Genomic DNA, 17792 nt, shown 5'->3' with positions numbered 1-17792 from the left:
GCGGTGGCGGCCCCGCCCCGGCCCCCCGCCCGGCGCCGCCCCTGACACCCAGCCCCCTGCGCCCGCAGGACTGTGGGAAGGAGTTCACGCACACGGGCAACTTCAAGCGGCACATCCGCATCCACACGGGCGAGAAGCCCTTCTCGTGCCGGGAGTGCAGCAAGGCCTTCTCTGACCCGGCGGCCTGCAAGGCCCACGAGAAGACCCACAGGTAGGCCCCGCGGCCGCCCCCCATGCCCGCCCGCCCCGGCCCCGCGAGCCCCGCGAGCCTCCTGTCCCCGCGTTCTGCCGCCAGCCCGCTGAAGCCATACGGCTGCGAGGAGTGCGGCAAGAGCTACCGGCTCATCAGCCTGCTGAACCTGCACAAGAAGCGGCACTCGGGCGAGGCGCGCTACCGCTGCGAGGACTGCGGCAAGCTCTTCACCACGTCCGGCAACCTCAAGCGGCACCAGCTGGTGCACAGCGGCGAGAAGCCCTACCAGTGCGACTACTGCGGCCGCTCATTCTCCGACCCCACGTCCAAGATGCGCCACCTGGAGACGCACGACACCGACAAGGAGCACAAGTGCCCTCACTGCGACAAGAAGTTCAACCAGGTGGGGGGAGCCGGCCCTGGGCCCCTGTGCTCCGGCGGCTTCCGTCTCGGGGGCCCGGGGGGCCTAGCGGGGAAGTAGGTGGTGTTGGCTGAGCAGAAAATGACCCTGCCGGGTGGAGCTCTTGACTGCTCTGCCGAGCAAACTGGGAAGGCAGGCTGGGGGGACGGGCGCGGGCCAGGAAGAACTGAGGGGGGTGGTTTTCCCATTTCCCCCGGCCTTGAGGAAAGGGGGAGCCCCGCACAGGCCCCCGGGAGGACCGAGGATCGGTGGTTCCCTGCCGTCTGACCCCCTGCCTGGGCGCAGGTGGGGAACCTGAAGGCCCACCTGAAGATCCACATCGCCGACGGGCCCCTCAAGTGCCGGGAGTGTGGGAAGCAGTTCACCACCTCAGGTAGGGCCCGGCTGGCCCCGCCCCCGGCCCCGCCCCCGGCCCCGGGCGCCCGTGCCAGGCCCACCCTCGGTCTCGCCACAGGGAACCTGAAGCGGCACCTTCGGATTCACAGCGGTGAGAAGCCCTACGTGTGCGTCCACTGCCAGCGGCAGTTCGCTGACCCCGGCGCCCTGCAGCGGCACGTCCGCATCCACACGGGTGGGTGAGCGGCCCGGCGGCGCCCGGGTGCGGGCACAAGGGAGGAGAGCAGGCGCCGACACCTTCCCGTCCCCTGCCTCCATCCCCAGGTGAGAAGCCATGCCAGTGCGTGATGTGCGGCAAAGCCTTCACCCAGGCCAGCTCCCTCATCGCCCACGTGCGCCAGCACACCGGGGAGAAGCCCTACGTCTGCGAGCGCTGCGGAAAGAGGTCCTGCCCTTCCGGCCCCCAGCCGGCGCCCTGTGGGGTCCCAGCACTCGGCGGGTGGAGGGGGTCAGAGAAGAAGCCCGGGGCTCGGTTGGTAGCCGGGCAGACTGCTCCAGCGCAGGTCCCGGGGTCCTCTCGGGTCTAGACCCTGAGGTGGGAGGCCCCAGCCCAGCACCCCGGCCCAGGCCTGGGCGGTTCTGTGCAAGCCTTTCCTTCTGGCCCTGCAGATTCGTCCAATCCAGCCAGTTGGCCAATCACATCCGCCACCATGACAACATCCGCCCTCACAAGTGCAGCGTGTGCAGCAAGGCCTTCGTGAACGTGGGGGACCTGTCCAAGCATATCATCATCCACACTGGTGAGTGCGTGCCACCCGCCTCTCTGTCCCAAGCCCTGACTCTGGGGCACATGGTGGGGTGGGAGGTGCCCCGGACCCCAGCCTTCGGTGCCGGCACTTGCTTGAAGGCGGCCTTGAAAGCAGTTTAACTCCAAGGAGGGCCCCATTTTCTCAGAGCTTCTGGAAGGTGCAGGGGCCACTGGAAGCTTCCCTGTGCCTCAGGTGGCCGCCCCAGAGCTCTTCCTGCTGGAAAAGACAGGGCTGCGGGGGAAGCTGGAGGCCACTGAGGTCCTCCCCCCCTGCACCCCCCCCCCCAATGGCAGGAGAGAACCTTGCCTCCCCCCCCAGGAGAGAAGCCTTACCTGTGTGACAAGTGCGGTCGCGGCTTCAACCGGGTGGACAACCTTCGTTCCCATGTGAAGACTGTGCACCAGGGCAAGGCAGGCATCAAAATCCTGGAGCCAGAGGAGGGCGGTGAGGTCAGCGTGGTCACTGTCGATGACATGGTCACGCTGGCCACTGAGGCACTGGCGGCAACGGCCGTCACTCAGCTCACAGGTGCGGACCATCACTCAGCTCCCAGGGCAGCAGGGGGTGGTCACAGCAGGGGTTGCCTCTGGGGTGGCAGCAAAGGGGCAGGTGAGTCTGGTCTCAGGCCATGCCGATGCCCCCACAGTGGTGCCAGTGGGGGCGGCGGTGACCGCTGATGAGACAGAAGTACTTAAAGCCGAGATCAGCAAAGCTGTGAAGCAAGTGCAGGAAGAAGGTGAGAGGGGCCGCCTGGGGGAAAGCTGCCGGACCCAGGGGCCCTCCCTGTCCTAAACTGCAGCCCCACTCCCACAGATCCCAACACTCACATCCTCTATGCCTGTGACTCCTGTGGAGATAAGTTCCTGGATGCCAACAGCCTGGCCCAGCACGTGCGGATCCACACGGCCCAGGCACTGGTCATGTTCCAGACGGATGCGGACTTCTACCAGCAGTACGGGCCAGGCAGCACGTGGCCGGCCGGGCAGGTGCTGCAGGCTGGGGAGCTGGTCTTCCGCCCTCGGGATGGGGCTGATGGGCAGCCGGCCCTGGCAGAGACACCTCCCACAGCCCCTGAATGTCCACCATCTGCTGAGTGAGCAGGCACCCCCTCCTCCTGTTTATTTAAGGTTGGACGGCACCCTGGAACTGAGAGGGGTGAGCCCATTCCCTAGAGAGAATAAATCTGATTATTTTCTAACGCTGCCTATAGCTCCCTGTGGGGCTGGGGCGGGGAGCTGGCAGCTGTGGCTGATGCCGGGGAAGGGTTGCTCCACCCAGCGACCAGTCGGCAGAGACTTGCTTGTGGGGAAAGCCAGGCTGTCCCTTTGCAGAATGGGACTGGAGCCGCGGGACCCGTCTAGAAGCAAGCTGGTTGCTTTGCCCGAGTTGGGGTGTGGGCAGCACACTCAGGCCAGAGCAACTGCGGCTCCACGAGCCCCATCTGGCCTCCTCTTTGGAGGCTTCTCCTCGGCTCGGCGTGAGGATCGGACCTCCCCTCTCCACCTCTCTCCGCTGTGGAGCCACGGCTGTGACCCTGCGCCCTTGTGTTGGGAACTGGGCCCACAGGGCTTGGCCACAACTGCTTACCAGGATCCAGGCCACCCGTACAGAGCCCAGCTCGGGGGCCCATTCGGCCAGAGCAGCAAGGTAGGCAGAGCACCAGACCCAACAGGCCGCAGGCCCGCTTCTGTTGGGCCTAGGGAAGAGGGAGAGCGCCACACTCGCTTCACGGTAACCCTGGCCGCAAGATCAGGGCCAAGCCAGTGTCATCTTTTGAGAACATTTACTTGCCCTGAATCAGCGGCGTCTCTACAAGGCTGAGAGCCTGGAGGGACAGGAATGAGCGGCCAGGAGCTGTGATGATGGGGAGGTGGGAGATGGCAGCACTGCTTAAACTAGGAGCAGCAGTGCGGACGGTGAAGCAGCTCATTCTTACCTCCGTCAGCAGGGAGGCATGAGATGCCTTCTCTGCCGCTTTTCCATACAGCTTGTCCCCAGCAGCTGTTAATTCCTCACCCAGAGATGGTACCATCTCGCACCGAAAGCATAGCTCTATTTGGAAGAGCCCCGGGGAACTACAAGTGAGACCAGCAACTTTGTGGTCCTTGTGTTCCCGTCCCCCACACCCGACTCCCCAGCTTGTGGTGGGTCCAGCTGTTGGGGAAGCTTGGCCCACCAGTGCCATCCTCCTACTGGGAGGCAGCTGCTGCAGGGCCAGCCTGCACCATGCCCGGAGGAGGAAGGGAGAAGAGGCAAGACCCCAAAGCTTCCTTAAGATGTTTCTGAGTTTGAGTGGGAGGTGGCTTTATTCTTTAATCAATCAATCAATCAATCAAATTTGAAGTGCCTTCGACATTATGCAGGAGCCAACTGGGACCTTGAAGTGTCAGATAAACACCACAGCACTGAAAAACAAACAGTTCAAGTTCAGTCTGTGATGAAAATCTTCTTTTGTACAAGATGATAAAATGATCCTTGGGGAGGATCAGTGGCAGAAAGGAAATAATAGGTTCCATATACAGACTTGGTGGGGGGTTGAAAGCAAAAGTGGGACGAAGGCTAGCTGTTCCCATAAGCCAAGGACCCCTGGTCCTCCCATCCAAGTGACAATCACATCCACACTTGACATGTTCTGTATTTTTTAATAAAGTTTGTAATCCAATGGACACATAAAACAAAACTGCGCTGAGAAAAACAGTTTTCATAAATTAATAAGTGTTAGGAAGTTGGGGGAGAGGTCAAGGTCACAGGAAGAAGGGAAGCCAGTCTTTTGTACAGTCTTTCTTTTTGTGTGTGTGACACTTCCAAAGTTGCGGGAGCAGGGCCCGTGCTGTAACGAAGCGCACTTATACAAATGAGTGACAATACAAAGTCTGAGTATGAAAATAAGATTTTCTCTGAAAACACATTTTTGGCACAGATTAAAAAAAATGTATGTCGGGGAATTTGATTTTTAAGTCAGTATTATATATATTTATATATATTATATATTTATATATACACACATCCCAAGTTCTGCATATTCCACCAAGAGAGAAAATCCTTCCGTTTGCTCTTTTCTGATTGTAAACTGTACATCCTGGGTGAATCAAAGACGGTGGCGCAGGAGAATTAAAGAGAGGTGACATCCAAATGAGCAACGGGGAAGGGACGGGTGGGGACAACACAGCCCAATGAAATGTTCCTTGACCCCAAGGTTTCAGCAGAAGTTTGAAGTCCTGCGTGAGAGTCTGCGATGTGTGTGCCATGTGTGTTCACGTACACCAAGACATCCAGAGTGTCACAGCCTGTCTTCACTGTGCAAAAGTCCAAGTCACTAATTTAGTGCAAAGGCAGTTCTGTTTTGTTTCTTAAAAACAAAACCAAAAAAATTCCACTGCCCTGTTCCTTTTCTCCAAAAAGAGGAGAGAGAAACCCAGCCTCAAGGTGTCTGCAAGTCCATTGGTTGGTGGTCTGTCCTTGGGCTAAATGTCATGTAAACATACGAGTAGCAGCACCACTGCCCGGGGGGGGGGGGGGGGGGGGGGGGTCTGTCTGACGACTGAGCCGGGCGGGCGGGTAGGAGAGCGAGGCTGGCCGTCTGGCAGTGGAGTCTGTCCCCCTCGGCAGCTTCTTCCTCCCCTTGGCTGGGTTGTCCTGTGTTTTATTTTTTGCTGCAGAGCCTCAGGAAGATATGCCGAGTGGTGACCATTCAGTGGCTCACACAGAGGCAATGACGATCATGAGGTGGGGAGAAATGTTGGAGATGCTGGCCAGGAGGTCGGGGGCCAGACGGGACAGGTGACTCTCAGAGAACTCGCAGGGCGGGAAGATCTGCAGCACATAGGCGGGCTGGAGAAAGGGACAAGAGAGAAAAATGGGACCTCCTGTCTTCACATCACCCACCCCACTACCACTCTTCCCTAAAACATTTCCAACTGGGGGCGCAAAGGCCCAACAGAGAGCCAGGCTGAGTCAATTTCCCAACCAGCTACGGTCTCCAAGACTCCGTCCACCAGAAGAAAACTAGGTTATCAGAAAACTAACATGAAACTAACCCCTGAGAACTTCTTCTCTATTAAGCTAAAGAAAACCCTCTGGTGCCTCAGCCGTCCATTGACTGTCTCCAGGATGGGCAGCAGTAGTCCGGCCCATGCACTCCGCTGGTTTCCTCTATCCAGAATGCCCCTTTGCCCAGCTCCTCTGGGAAACTGTCCTGACTACTCTTAGCTGGCACGGGCAGCCCATGCCACCAGATCAGTCAGACCGCCTGACCAGCCGAGACCAGCCCCACGTATGTGTGCACCGAGGCGGGACACTGGGCTGACCTGATTGGAGCCGGGGTTGGGAACGTTGATGATGCCTGCCGCCTGCTTGGCCTGCAGATACGTGATGAAGGCAGCCTTGAGGGACTCGGTCTGGCTCACGACGTCCTCTTGGTCACGGCCACAGGGCAGAGCCAGCAGCAGACAGTAATCTGTCTCCACCTGGGGAAGAGGAAGCTGTCAGTGATCGTGGTGGTGGTGGGGGGGGGGGGCACCTCACAAAACAGCCCAAGAAGAGGCCTGTCCAACCCAGGTGATTCGGCTCCTAAATCCCCACCTCTACGATGACCCTGAGGGCCATCCATGTATTTGCTGAATGAAAAAAAGCCTCATCTCTGGATCTAGAGGCACCTTACACTCCTAGTGGAGACAGAACATGCCCTTCATCATCCACTCCAAGAAAGCCATTGTTGCACCCCGTGACAAGCCACGGAGACAGGCAGTGGGGGCCGCCCGTGCCTTCCCTTGCTGTGGGCGGGGCACTTGCTCACCTGGGCCCTGAGTCTTACCGTCATCCTTCGGGCAACCCCCTCCAGCTGTGAGGCCTCCAGCCGCATCCTCTGGGCGATCCTCAGGGGGGGCCCTCCTTCAGAGAGCGGCAGGGACCGATGGGCCAGGACATTGTTGCCAGAGACGAAGTGGAGCTGCACAGCAGCTGTGTCGTTCTTGAGGGCCAGTAGGCCCTGCCACACGATGGGGTACTTCTGCTCACAGGGAAACAAACAGAAGTGAGCTCACGGCTGGAGACCACAGCTGTGCTGGCCATGGCCCCAGGCAGCAGCTTGCTGATCTAAGTCAAGTGGGGCTCTCGGGACACTGACAATAGCACAAAGCTCGGAGGGTGGTAGGGAAGGCCCTGCCCAGGCTTACCTTCAGAAGCTGGACCATATCCACAGGTCTCTGGGAAGTCAAATGTGGAGAGGAATCTTGTTTGGGGGCGGGCTGGGCTTCAGTATGCGGCAGAGCCAGTCCTGGAGGGGGGCTGGGGCCTGAGGGTGTAGGGACAAACAACGGCTGCTTTGGGGCAGCCTGAGCAGGAAGAGGGGCCGGGAGGTCAGGCTTCATCGAGACAGACACAGGGGAGGGATACGAGGTCTGGCTTGTTTCCGCCTGCGCCCTGTGGACCTGGGCATGAGGCTCAGCCGGCCTGTTTCCAGGTACGTTTGGGAGGCGCGGCTGCTCTACTCCTGTCTGGGTGCCCTTTGCCTCCTGGGAGACTGGAGGCATCTTGCTGCTTGGTGGCTGGCCTGGCTGGCTGAGCTGGGAGGGCTGCGTGGACTGGGCCGGCTGTGCGGACTGCGCAGGCTGCAGAGGCTGCGAGGGCTCGCCTTCAGGAGGGAGGCCCTGGAGTTGGGCGGGAAGAGAAAGGAACAGCGTCAGAGTCTGTTACGCACCAACAACATCCCGCCCCAACCAAGCAGCCGTGAGCCCCTGGGCAGGTCAGCTGCAGGGCATCTCCCGTAGGCCAGGCCCCCCGGAAGGGGCTTTAACCAGACGGCCATGCTCTCGGGCGTTCAGGATTGAGGGTTCCGGTAAAAGGTCACCCCGTTCCCTACCTCCTCACCCCCCGCAGGCAAGAGCCGCCACGCCACCCGCTCCCACAATGAGCTCCCACCACGTCCCTGGGCTCTCCGTGCTGTGATTCACTCTTCCATCCTGAAATTTAGGAAGCGCCTCTTTACATCCACAAAAAGGACAACATATTTTAGGGACCTTACTGGCACCTCCACCACTGTTCGGACCAGAAGGCAGATTTCTGGTGCTCTCACCTGAGCAGGAGCCTTGGTCCGGGAAGGCAGGCCAATGGAGGCAGCAGCAGGAAACTGCGTGTGCGCGAGCTGAGCTGGGCCGTGGTAGGTGCGGACGTCCCCGTACCTGTACTCCTGAAAGAGCTCCCCGCTGGAGTGCACGATCTGCACGCCGTGGGTCACCACCACAGGCGGGGTCAGAGGCAGCCCCTGCAGCTGGTTGCTGGGGGTGACTGTGAGGATGCGGGCCTCACCGTGGGGGGCGGGGGCGGGGGCGGCTTTGGCATCTGCCATCTTGGTGGCTTCTTTCCCTGGCTGCTGAGGGGCCTTGCTGGCCGGTGGCACTTTCACCACCCCGTCCGCTGCCCGGGGCTGCTCGCTGACGGCCGTCACGTGGGGATGCACCATGATCCTCACATCCCGGGGCACGGTGTACGGGTGTAGTCGGTACTCAGACTGCATGACCAGCACCTCCGACTGCACAGGGGCTGCGGCTCGAGCAACGGGGAGGTGATAATGCACTTCTTCCTCTGGAGGGTGCTGGGAGGCCAGGGCGGGCACACCAGCTGCGGCTGGCTGCGGGGTGCCCGCACGCTGCGGGGCCCGGACCTCTATTTGCTGGGGCTGCAGGGGGGCCCGAGGAGAGTGAAGTGTCTCTGGCCGGATGCTGTAGGTGATGCTGGGCAACGTGGGCGTGTTCATCCTCACCTCGCCCTGGGACAGGTGGCTGAGCGACACGGTCTGGGTGATGCTGTGGGGTGGCATGATGACGGACTGCTCTGGGTGGATGCTAGAGATGAACTGCGGCACAGGGATGCCCGCAGCCAGCATGACCGTGGCATTAGTGGAGAGCGCGGCGGACGTGGTGCTGCTGGGGTGGCATGCCCTCGGGAACGGGGACGGAGCCGGCCCGCTAGGTCGAGGGGAATGCACGTCGGGCTTGGTGGCTGCCAAATGGGAGACAGTCCGATCTGTCGGGGTGCTGGGCCCCGAGGTGACGTGGTTCACTTCTGCAGGCAGTTTGCCGGGCAGAGCAGGAGGGTGGTGGGGTGTAAGAGTGGACCCCAGGTTTGCTGGCTGAAGGACCTTGGTCTCTATTTTGAGGGTGACGGGGTCAGCAAGCTTTTTGTTAGTGGTGACTATGCTTGGGGTGAGGACCAGCTGGTTGTGAACCAGCACCGGGGGTGTGTTTATGCCCTGGGTGAGGACCTTTACTGTGCCACCCTGGGTGACGGGTGTGGACACAGAGAGGTGAATGGGCTCAGGCTTCTCCAAAGACGGACGGTCGGCCTTAACCGATGAAATCACAGGAGATGCGTTATATGTCTGGGCAGTTAGTACCAGAGTAGAATGGGTGGCCACGTTTGCATAGCCTGAAGGAGCTTGAGGGCCTTTGGGCGGAGGCTGAGATGGCGCGACAGAATCGGGTTTGACCTGGGACTTGGACACCGACTGTTGAAACTCAATGTCCATCGCACTTGCTGGGGGGATCTGGCTGATCTTGGCACTGATCCGCTGTGGGCCTTCAGTCTTCTGCCCCGAATAGCTCAGCAGCACAACCCCTTCTGAAGTGTTCACACGCAGCCCAGCGCCAGAGCCCGTGTCTGCCGGACGGTCGTCAATCACAGACATGGACCCTGGGTGGAACCGACTGTTGTCATTAGTGCCGGATCTCTGTCGGCACTTTGCGGATGGTGCAATCACCGCACCTGCCACAGTCACTGCACCTGTTGTCGTGGCAGTCACAACCCCAGATGCAGCAGTCACCGCACCCGCGGAAACTGTCACCGCACCCGTGGCAGTGTTCACTGTGCCTGTGGCGGCATTCACTGGAGCCGTCAGAACATTCACGGGCCCCGTCAGAACATTCACTGGCCCCTTTAAGACGTTCACGGGGCCAGCGGGAGTGTTCACCAAGCCTTTCAGCGTGGCCACTGAGCCCTTCACAGGGCCTTTCAGGGCATTCACTGGGCCGGCCAGCGCATTCACTGGAACCAAGGAGACATTCACCAGGCCGGTCAGGGCGCTCACCAGGCCAGTCAGGGTCTGGGGAGCTGGTTTTGCCAGAGTTATCTTTTGCGAATTCTCCAAGTCAATGCTGACAGGCATCCGGCTAATAACAGAAGTAATTTTTGGAGCAATGACTGGAGTCACCTTTTCTTTGTCAGTGGCCACTGGAACCTCTGAGGCCTGTGTGTCGGAGGTGTTAGTTACTGGAGCTGCTGCTTTTTCTTCTAAAAGAGGCTTTTTAGATTCCACTGGAGGGGGCAGTGCCTCATGCAGGCAAGGGGCAGCACTGACAGGCTCTGCAATGGCAGTTGTGACACTTGTGGAAGTGACGCCCGTGGCAGATACGTATTTAGGGTCCATGAGGATCTTCCTCAGCGTACTGGAGCTGGTGTCTATGTCAGAGGCCTTCGTGTCTGGGGGAAGGGCCGGAGATGGGGTGGATTGCGCCCGTGGCTCCTCCTGCCTCGTGATCCACTCTGTCACCTTCGTCGGGGGACTCTGGTGTGGGATCCCCCCAGCAGCGACAGGGGGTGGGAGCTTTGCTATCGTTACAGAAGGAATTGGGGGGGTGGGCATGCTTGAGTCACTGGGCGGGGTCACCGGGTCACTTTCAATGATGGAATGCACCTTGAATCTGGCTCGAGGCTCGTCATCCGCGGGGGCTGGCTGCGAGGCCGGGGGAAGGTCTGGGAGCGCAGATGCTTTGGTTGGAGTCTTTTCTTCAACACTGCTTTCTTGGGACAAATTTCCCTGGGATGTAGTCTTGCTTGGGTCAGAAGCACATGACTCAGGGGGAGTGGACTGGGGCTTGTCACTCTGCTTTTCTTCCTGTGGAGTTTCTGGGGGCTGTACCGTGGCCCCCTCACTCGTAGCAGGGCTCTTGCTTTGAACTTGGTCAGGTTCAGAGACATGGGTCTCTGTAGCGCCCCCAGTTTTCTTGTTTGTATTCCGTTTGCGGCGTGATCGAGTGGTCTTCTGGCGCCCTTTGTCTTTCCGAGCAAGAGTAACTTCTGCTTCTTTTGATCCTTTGACTTCCGGCACTGGGTGGGAGGTTTCGCTGCTGTTCTCTCTGGCTTCCTTGGTATCTGCTGGGCCTGCTGAGGGGTCAGGTGCACTGCCTGGTGGCCTAGAAGATTCTGTAGCAGCCTCAGTCTCCAAGATGCCAGACACAGCCTCATCGGTCTCAGGCTCCATTCCTTCCTCAGGAGACTGCAGATCTGTCTGAGACTCTGCAGGGTAAGGTGGAGGTGCTGGGAAGTTTTCTGGCTCCCCAGAAATGTCATTGATGATGGAACCGATGGCCGCAGCCAGCTCTGTTTCGCTGGCTTGGTGTGCGGGCTTGTCCCGGTCCTCTGTGGAGAGGCCCTCTGGGGCATCTGCAGCTGCCGCCTTGAAAGCCGTGGGGGTGGAGGTTTCCGCGAGCTTCTCGATGTTCTCCACGGCCTGCTCCAGCTCCATCTGCTTGGCTAACTGATTTGCTTCTGGGGACGGCTTAGAGGCAGACCCATCTTCCTTCTCTGGTTCCTTGTCCAGATCAGCTGGCTCACTGTTCAAACGCAACGATAAACTACCCTCCTCTTGGGGACTCTCGCTCTTCTCAGGGGAAACTGCCACGACCGCAGCCGCCTCCTCCGCTGGCAGTGCCGCAGGGCCTGCAGCCACGCTGGGACTTACAGCGGCTTCCACATTTCTCAGATTTGCAGATTTGTCCACCGCTGACCTAGAGTTTCGAGATCTTCCTCTCTTGGACTTGGAGTTTTTCTCAGGGGCTGTTTTTTTCTCCACCACTTCAACTGGGGGGGTTTCGGGTGGATTTCTGTCTGCGCTAATTTCTTTTCTATCACGTTTTTGTTCACTTCCTGCTTCTTCTTTATCAGCCTTGGATTTTGTGCTGTTTTCTTTCACGTTTAATTGGGGACTCACCTCAGTGGTGGCCTCAGGACGTTCAGCATCAACTTTTGGTTCATTTTTCCCCTTTTTCCCTTGCTGGACACCAGCAGCTACTTTTTGGGATCGTGGGGATCTCCATCCCTCAGCTGGTCTGACTGTCTCCACTGGCTCTTTTGCCTCGGTCTCATCATCTTCGTCAGCTCGACGGCGTGTTTTTGGAGGCCTCCCCCTCCTAGGGGTTGTAGGAACCACTGCGGCCTCCTGAAGCTCCCGCTCCAGTCTCTTCCTGGTCACTCGTGGTTGCTCAACGGGCTCCTTGACTGGAGAGCGGCTCTCATGGTCACCCATGGTTGCGTAGACACTCCTTACATTCCGGCGCCTGGTTCGGCTGAGGGGCAAGCTTGGCTCAGGGTGTTCAGGGTCCGCGGATGAGTTTTTAGAGGCAGCCCTTGTAATCTTCTCTGCCTCCATCTTCAATTCTAAAAGCTTCTGTGCTTCTCCCCGAGGAGAACTGGACCGCTTGAGCTTTTCCCGGTCTATCCTCTCACTCTTCCTTGTGACAGGCTTCTCCACGATACTTGCTGCAGCTGCCTGAATGGGGGTCTTGGAACGTTTACTTTTGTTCGGCTTTTTATCTTTTGCAGCAACTGGAGGATCAACCTCTACCCCTTCAGTAGCTGGAGGCGGGACCTCGTGAACATCTTCAGCTTTTTGACTTGCATTAGGTTCCACGTTAGCAGCTGAGTCTGGCTTCTCCACTTTTGGCTCGTCGGCTTCCTCAGGCTTCTGAGTCGGTTTTGAAAGTGTCTGGGTACTGGCAGGCTCTGGATCTACACTGATCTCTACCTGGGAAAATGAGGCCCCAGGAGTTGGCGGCTTGGCATCCAAATAAGGCAGCTGATCGACTGATGAACTGTCCTCAACAACTGAAGGAGTCTCAGCAACGTCTTTCCTGGTGTCCACTCCTGGGGGCAAGTCTACTTGTTCAGGTTGTTCCACAGCGATGGGAGTCAGACCAGGTACAGGTTTTGCTTCTTCGGAGACAGAGGCTGGCTCAGTGGTCTTCTCTTCTGTCACCAGAGGCACCTCTCCTGTGTTTTCACCAGCTGTCTTCTCCAGTGATGCTACTGCAGGCTCTGGAGCTACAACTGTGACACAAGGAGGCCCAACCGGAGGTGGAGTTTTCAGTTCTGACTCTTTATTTTCAGAAGCAGATTCTGGGGTCTTGGGGTGATCCTCTGTATCCTCCTGTTTCTCGACCTCTTTGGGTTTTTGGTCTTTTTCTTTTTCTTTCTGTTGCATTCGTGTGAGTTCCATAAATCTGCTATGGAAAAGAACTACTGGCTCTTGAATCAAATCAGTTGTGCTATTCACTCCATCAGATGTCTGCCTCCCATATAACCTGCCAGAAACGAAGTCAGATTCCTCATCTTTTCTCTCTAGATGCTGCAATCGCTTGGAATCCTGTTCAAAGATTGAGCTGTGTAAAAAACGAGAAGCAAATAATTCTTGCCTTTCCTGTTCTTCTTCTTTATGGTCATCTTTCTTATCATCCATTTTTCCTTCTGAATCAGTCCGAATCTTCTTCTTTTTCATGTACCAGGATGGAATAGGTCTTGGAGCAGAGTCAACCTTTTCTTTATCTTTGTTGTTTCGAAAATTAGCAAATCGGGAGTCCCAATCAAGAAAAGACCAATTTTCTTCTCGAGATGAAGACAGGGATTTAGCTCTTTCAAGCAAAGCCTTAGTGTCTGGTGTGATTGTCTTATCCAATGCAAAAGAATAAAATTTGTTCCTTTCTAAAGAACTGGAGAGTCTTTCATCTCTCTCACGTAGTTTGTCTTCTCTGTCCCTCAATAAAAAAGACAACCGAGAACTTTCAAATAATGCAGAGGCTCTGGGTGAGTGAGATTTGTGTTCACCATCTTCATCAGAATCAGAAGGCACCTCACCAGGTTCCAAGTCACGTACAGACCTCTTTCGAAGGCTGTCTCTCTTAATTATGCTGTTTGGGAAACTCACATCAAATCTGCTGGCATCTTGTTTCATTTGAGAGTCCCACCGACTTAGTTCATCTTCAGGATTCAAGACAGATAGCTTTATTTTGGCCATGTCTGCCATCTGTTCTCTCCTGCTAGAATCATAAGGATTAAATTTTAAGGACTCTTCTCTGACTGTTATATTAGAATAGGGGAGACCTTTTTCATCTACTTTAGGAGACCCTTTTATTGACATTACCCTAGGGGAACCAACAGGGTCATCTTCCTCATGGAAGGAACCACGTCGGATACTGGGGGAGCCACCGGTCCTTTCAGAATCTTCACTGATTTGGCGTGAACTTCTGTAGTTCCGTTCTCTCTTGGTGCAGATGTCAAAATCAACGTGGTCCGTCCTTTTCTTTTTGCTGGGAGGAGAGTCGTCAGTGACATCCTGAGGGGGTTTGCCGACCTCGTGAACAAGACTACGTCTTTCATATTCATCCACATCTTTTTTAGGACTGCCAAACCTTTCGGACTTGGCTATTTCCATCTCCATCTGCTGTTTTCTACGACTCTGCTCCATTTGTTTTCGGTAACTCTGCGTGTGATCAATATCAATGCCAATTTTTTCTTCAGTACTTACTGAATGTGGTTTCTCTTGGCCTGATTTACATTCAAGTGGTTCATCACGAAGACTGCAATAGTTTTTCCTATTATCTTCTCTCTCTGGTCCTTGATCATCTAATAGCTCCAGCTGTTTGAGTGGTGGTTTTGAAGGAGTGGGTTTTTTTGACTGGATTTCTTGATTTTCCACAGATTCACCTACTGGTTCTCTCAGCCTTGCTTGCAGATCTGAGTTGGGCCTTGATACAGGCCCAACAGAAATACTGGCAAGCTCCTGACAGTCTTTGGGGCTGGGAACAGCATTAAGTCTGTCTAGTTTGGTTTTTTTAGATTCTCTTTTAAGAATTTCTTTCCTCACCGTCTTTTTTTCAGACTCTCCTTCCCTCAGTAGAATGACATCTCTAGATGATATGTCAGGCTGTTTCTTTAAAAGCACCCGAGCATCTTCCATCTCTGGGCTACTTTTCTTAACGTCTGATTTTTGCCTTTCTGCTTTCAAATTGGAATCTGCAAAACGCCTTTTCCTCGCTTCCAGCTTCTCCAGATCCACAGCACTTACCCCATCAACAGTTTGCTCTGGTTTTAGGTGCTTCCTGGGTTTAGGCCTGCCTTCCTTATCTACCGCTTCTACGTGGCTTGAAAGCCCCCTTTCCTTTGGCGCTTTCATTCTAACAGATTCTAGTTTAGACAACTCAGATTTTGCAGGCTCTGTCTGAGAGACCTGAAGTTTCTGATCTAAGGCAGAAGACTTGACAGTGTCATTATCAAGCTTGGCTTTCAGCTTTTCCAAAGGAGTGTGGTCAATAACCTTCCCCTCTTTTTCTTTCACTCGAGTCAAAACCACGCAAGGCATGAGTTCCAAGCGGTTTTTTGCTGCTCCTTCTTTGTCAGCTTTCTCTCTGCTCAGTTTATTAGAACTCCTGGATTTTTCAGGGCTTTGTTCTCTCTCATTTTCTTGGTCTGTTTCTGAAGACTGAGAACTAGGGGAATGAACTTTTCCTTTCCGTTTCTGCCTGTCAGTTTTGTCCTTCTCCACCTTTTCCTTCCTTATTAAACGTCTCTCTCTTTCCACTCTCTCAGGATCAAAAGTTCGTTCTTTATCTGTCTTTTCATTTTTTGTATAGCGTTCCAAACGAGGTTTGTCAAGTTTATCGTATCTTGGAGGGGAAAGTGAGCTACAGCTTCCACTCCGGTCTGAGGACCGGCTGTAAATCCTCCTCTCGGAGTCACTGGGCAGCCTCTCGGACTGTGAGGGTGACGCTCCGGGACTCTGCGGGCGTCGCAAGTGAACTGGACTCTGACTGCGTTCAATCGGCCTCCTCTCGTGGTCTCTGTCCCGCTCAGACTCAAACCTTTCACGTTCTCTTTCTCGTTCCCTTTGCCTGTAACTGTATTCCCGAATATCTTGTTCATAAGGATCATTTCTGTAATCCCTATATTCCCGGGGATCATCGTAATATCGTGATTCATAGTAGTCTCCTTGGTAAGTTTCCCATTCTGAATAAAATTCTCTCCCTCGAGCTGGATAGTCCCGTCTGGAGTCCTCAGCGTATGTGCCTGGAGTACGAACACTCTCATAATATGTACGATCTTGGCTATAGTCATACGATCCCCTTCGTTCTTCTCTGCCAGAGACAAAAAAGAATGTATTAGTTTTCTGTTTCCTCGTCACTTACACATTAATCATACATATGAGATTACAAAGCCCTGCTTCCAAAAATCTTTTCCATTTTTTAATCATTAGAACTGCACTGTCCAATACCATAACCACAAGCCACATGTGGCTACTGAGAACGTGAAATTTGGCTAGTCTCAGTTGAGGTGTGAGTGTAAAATATAGACTGGATTTGGTAGACTTAGTTTCAAAAAAAAAACAAAAAAAACACTTCAATAATTTATTCAGATTGAGTATATGTTGAAACAGTATTTCAGACATATTGGGTTAAATAAAATTAATTTTACCTTTAGTTTTACTAGAAAATGTAAAACCACATATACAGCTTGCATTACATTTCTATTGGACTTGGACAGCAGTGCTTCAGCCCCTTTTTATTCTCTTGGTATCAGTTGTTGTGACTTATGATGAGCACTAGTATTAAACAGTATCACATCCCACATTTCTAAGTTTTTCATAATTACTTTCCTGCTGAAAGATATTCTTACCACAACTTGGGAAACAAATGTACTGTTTGAAAAGACAGATAACAATTTAACTAAAATCTTCCCACCTATGCAACCTGTGTATCGGTAACACCTCTACCTCAATTCACAATTTAAAAAAACACACTGGGGACTTCCCTGGTGGTCAAGTGGCTAAGAGTCCATGCTCACAATACAGGGGGCCCGGGTTCAATCCCTGGTCAGGGAACTAGATCCCATGTGCCGCAACTAAGACCCGGCGCAGCCAAATAAATATTAAAAAAACAAAACAGAAAAAATCCCCACACACACTGGGGGCCAGTCTCCCTGGGCTCAGTCTCCTCACTTAACAAAATGATAACTCTTCTTCACAAAGCTCTTAAGAAGATTAAATAAGATAACATTTGTAAAAACTTTCCTAACGTAATACAAGGCACATACTTGGCCTTCAGTAAATGTTACTTTTCCCCAACCTGCCAACTAACAAATTAGGTGATTACAAACTGTGTGAGATAATTCCTTAATTGTAAAAGAATTCACCTCAGATTCTCTCCCACAGTGACACGTCCCAGTGCATTCAAAATAGGATTAAATTTACATGCAAGAACATGTATGGTGTATAAAATGAAATTCACCTGTAAGAGAGGCCAATTCCTTTACTCTTGTTCACTTTCCATTTTTGTCTTTCAAGCAGGTATGGCTTACTCAGTCTACATAGTACTGTCAATGACGGCTCAATGAAACATAACGAACCTAGAACTTACACCTCTGAAGGCATGAGCTTTTGTCTTCTTGGCTCACAGCAGGTACTCATTTGTTGAAAAAATGAACCTTAGAAAAATATGTCAAAGTTGCTATTGGGCAATGTTCTAACCCATTTTCAATAGCAAATGAAGCATCTAGACTTACCATTCAAACACTGGAAGCATCAATAACACATTATTATATGCATTTATACTGAGCTTTCTCATTTCAAAGAGAATAGTTTATGACATATCTATGATATCTGACTTAATTGGATTCAAGATGATCCTTCTACAGTTCCACAGGAATCAGATTCTTTGCCTCAATACTGGCCAGCCATCTTGCAAATAGATGTTACTAGGAGTGAAATTAGGCTAATTTAACTCATTACCATCATAAATACAAACTCCAAGGAAGCATCACTTTCATATGTAAAGGTGAACACACTACAAGCTTTCTTTTCTCCTTTCGCCACAGCATTGCTTGTGGGATCTTAGTTCCCTGACCAGGGGTTGAACCTGGGCCCCTGGCAATAAAAGTGCTGAGTCCTAACCACCGGACCGCCAGGGAATTCCCTAACTTTCTAATATAAAGT

General features: G+C 54.1%; 2 protein-coding genes across 6 annotated transcripts in view; one reads left to right on the top strand and one right to left on the bottom strand.

Annotated features, from left to right (window-relative positions):
- ZBTB17 (zinc finger and BTB domain containing 17) overlaps window positions 1-2957 on the top strand; it is a 31216-nt gene extending 28259 nt beyond the window's left edge. For both annotated transcript variants that reach the window (XM_068538967.1, XM_068538966.1), the window contains 9 exons: window positions 69-211; window positions 296-596; window positions 900-987; window positions 1069-1185; window positions 1275-1395; window positions 1620-1750; window positions 2078-2287; window positions 2406-2495; window positions 2573-2957. In XM_068538967.1, coding sequence (XP_068395068.1) covers window positions 69-211; window positions 296-596; window positions 900-987; window positions 1069-1185; window positions 1275-1395; window positions 1620-1750; window positions 2078-2287; window positions 2406-2495; window positions 2573-2856 — 1485 coding nt within the window. In that variant the 3' untranslated portion in view covers window positions 2857-2957. The remainder of the gene's footprint in view (window positions 1-68; window positions 212-295; window positions 597-899; window positions 988-1068; window positions 1186-1274; window positions 1396-1619; window positions 1751-2077; window positions 2288-2405; window positions 2496-2572) is intronic.
- Window positions 2958-4381: 1424 nt separating this feature from the next.
- Window positions 4382-17792, bottom strand: part of SPEN (spen family transcriptional repressor) — a 91484-nt gene continuing 78073 nt past the window's right edge. For all 4 annotated transcript variants that reach the window (XM_068538963.1, XM_068538962.1, XM_068538964.1 and 1 more), the window contains 5 exons: window positions 7833-15939; window positions 6934-7407; window positions 6573-6767; window positions 6067-6225; window positions 4382-5590 (listed from right to left, as the gene is read on the bottom strand). In XM_068538963.1, coding sequence (XP_068395064.1) covers window positions 5459-5590; window positions 6067-6225; window positions 6573-6767; window positions 6934-7407; window positions 7833-15939 — 9067 coding nt within the window. In that variant the 3' untranslated portion in view covers window positions 4382-5458. The remainder of the gene's footprint in view (window positions 5591-6066; window positions 6226-6572; window positions 6768-6933; window positions 7408-7832; window positions 15940-17792) is intronic.

Source organism: Eschrichtius robustus, chromosome 3, assembly GCF_028021215.1.
Source record: "Eschrichtius robustus isolate mEscRob2 chromosome 3, mEscRob2.pri, whole genome shotgun sequence".
NCBI lineage: Eukaryota > Metazoa > Chordata > Mammalia > Artiodactyla > Eschrichtiidae > Eschrichtius > Eschrichtius robustus.
The sequence above is the reverse complement of the archived record's forward strand: the minus strand, read 5'-3'. Positions and strand labels throughout refer to the sequence as shown.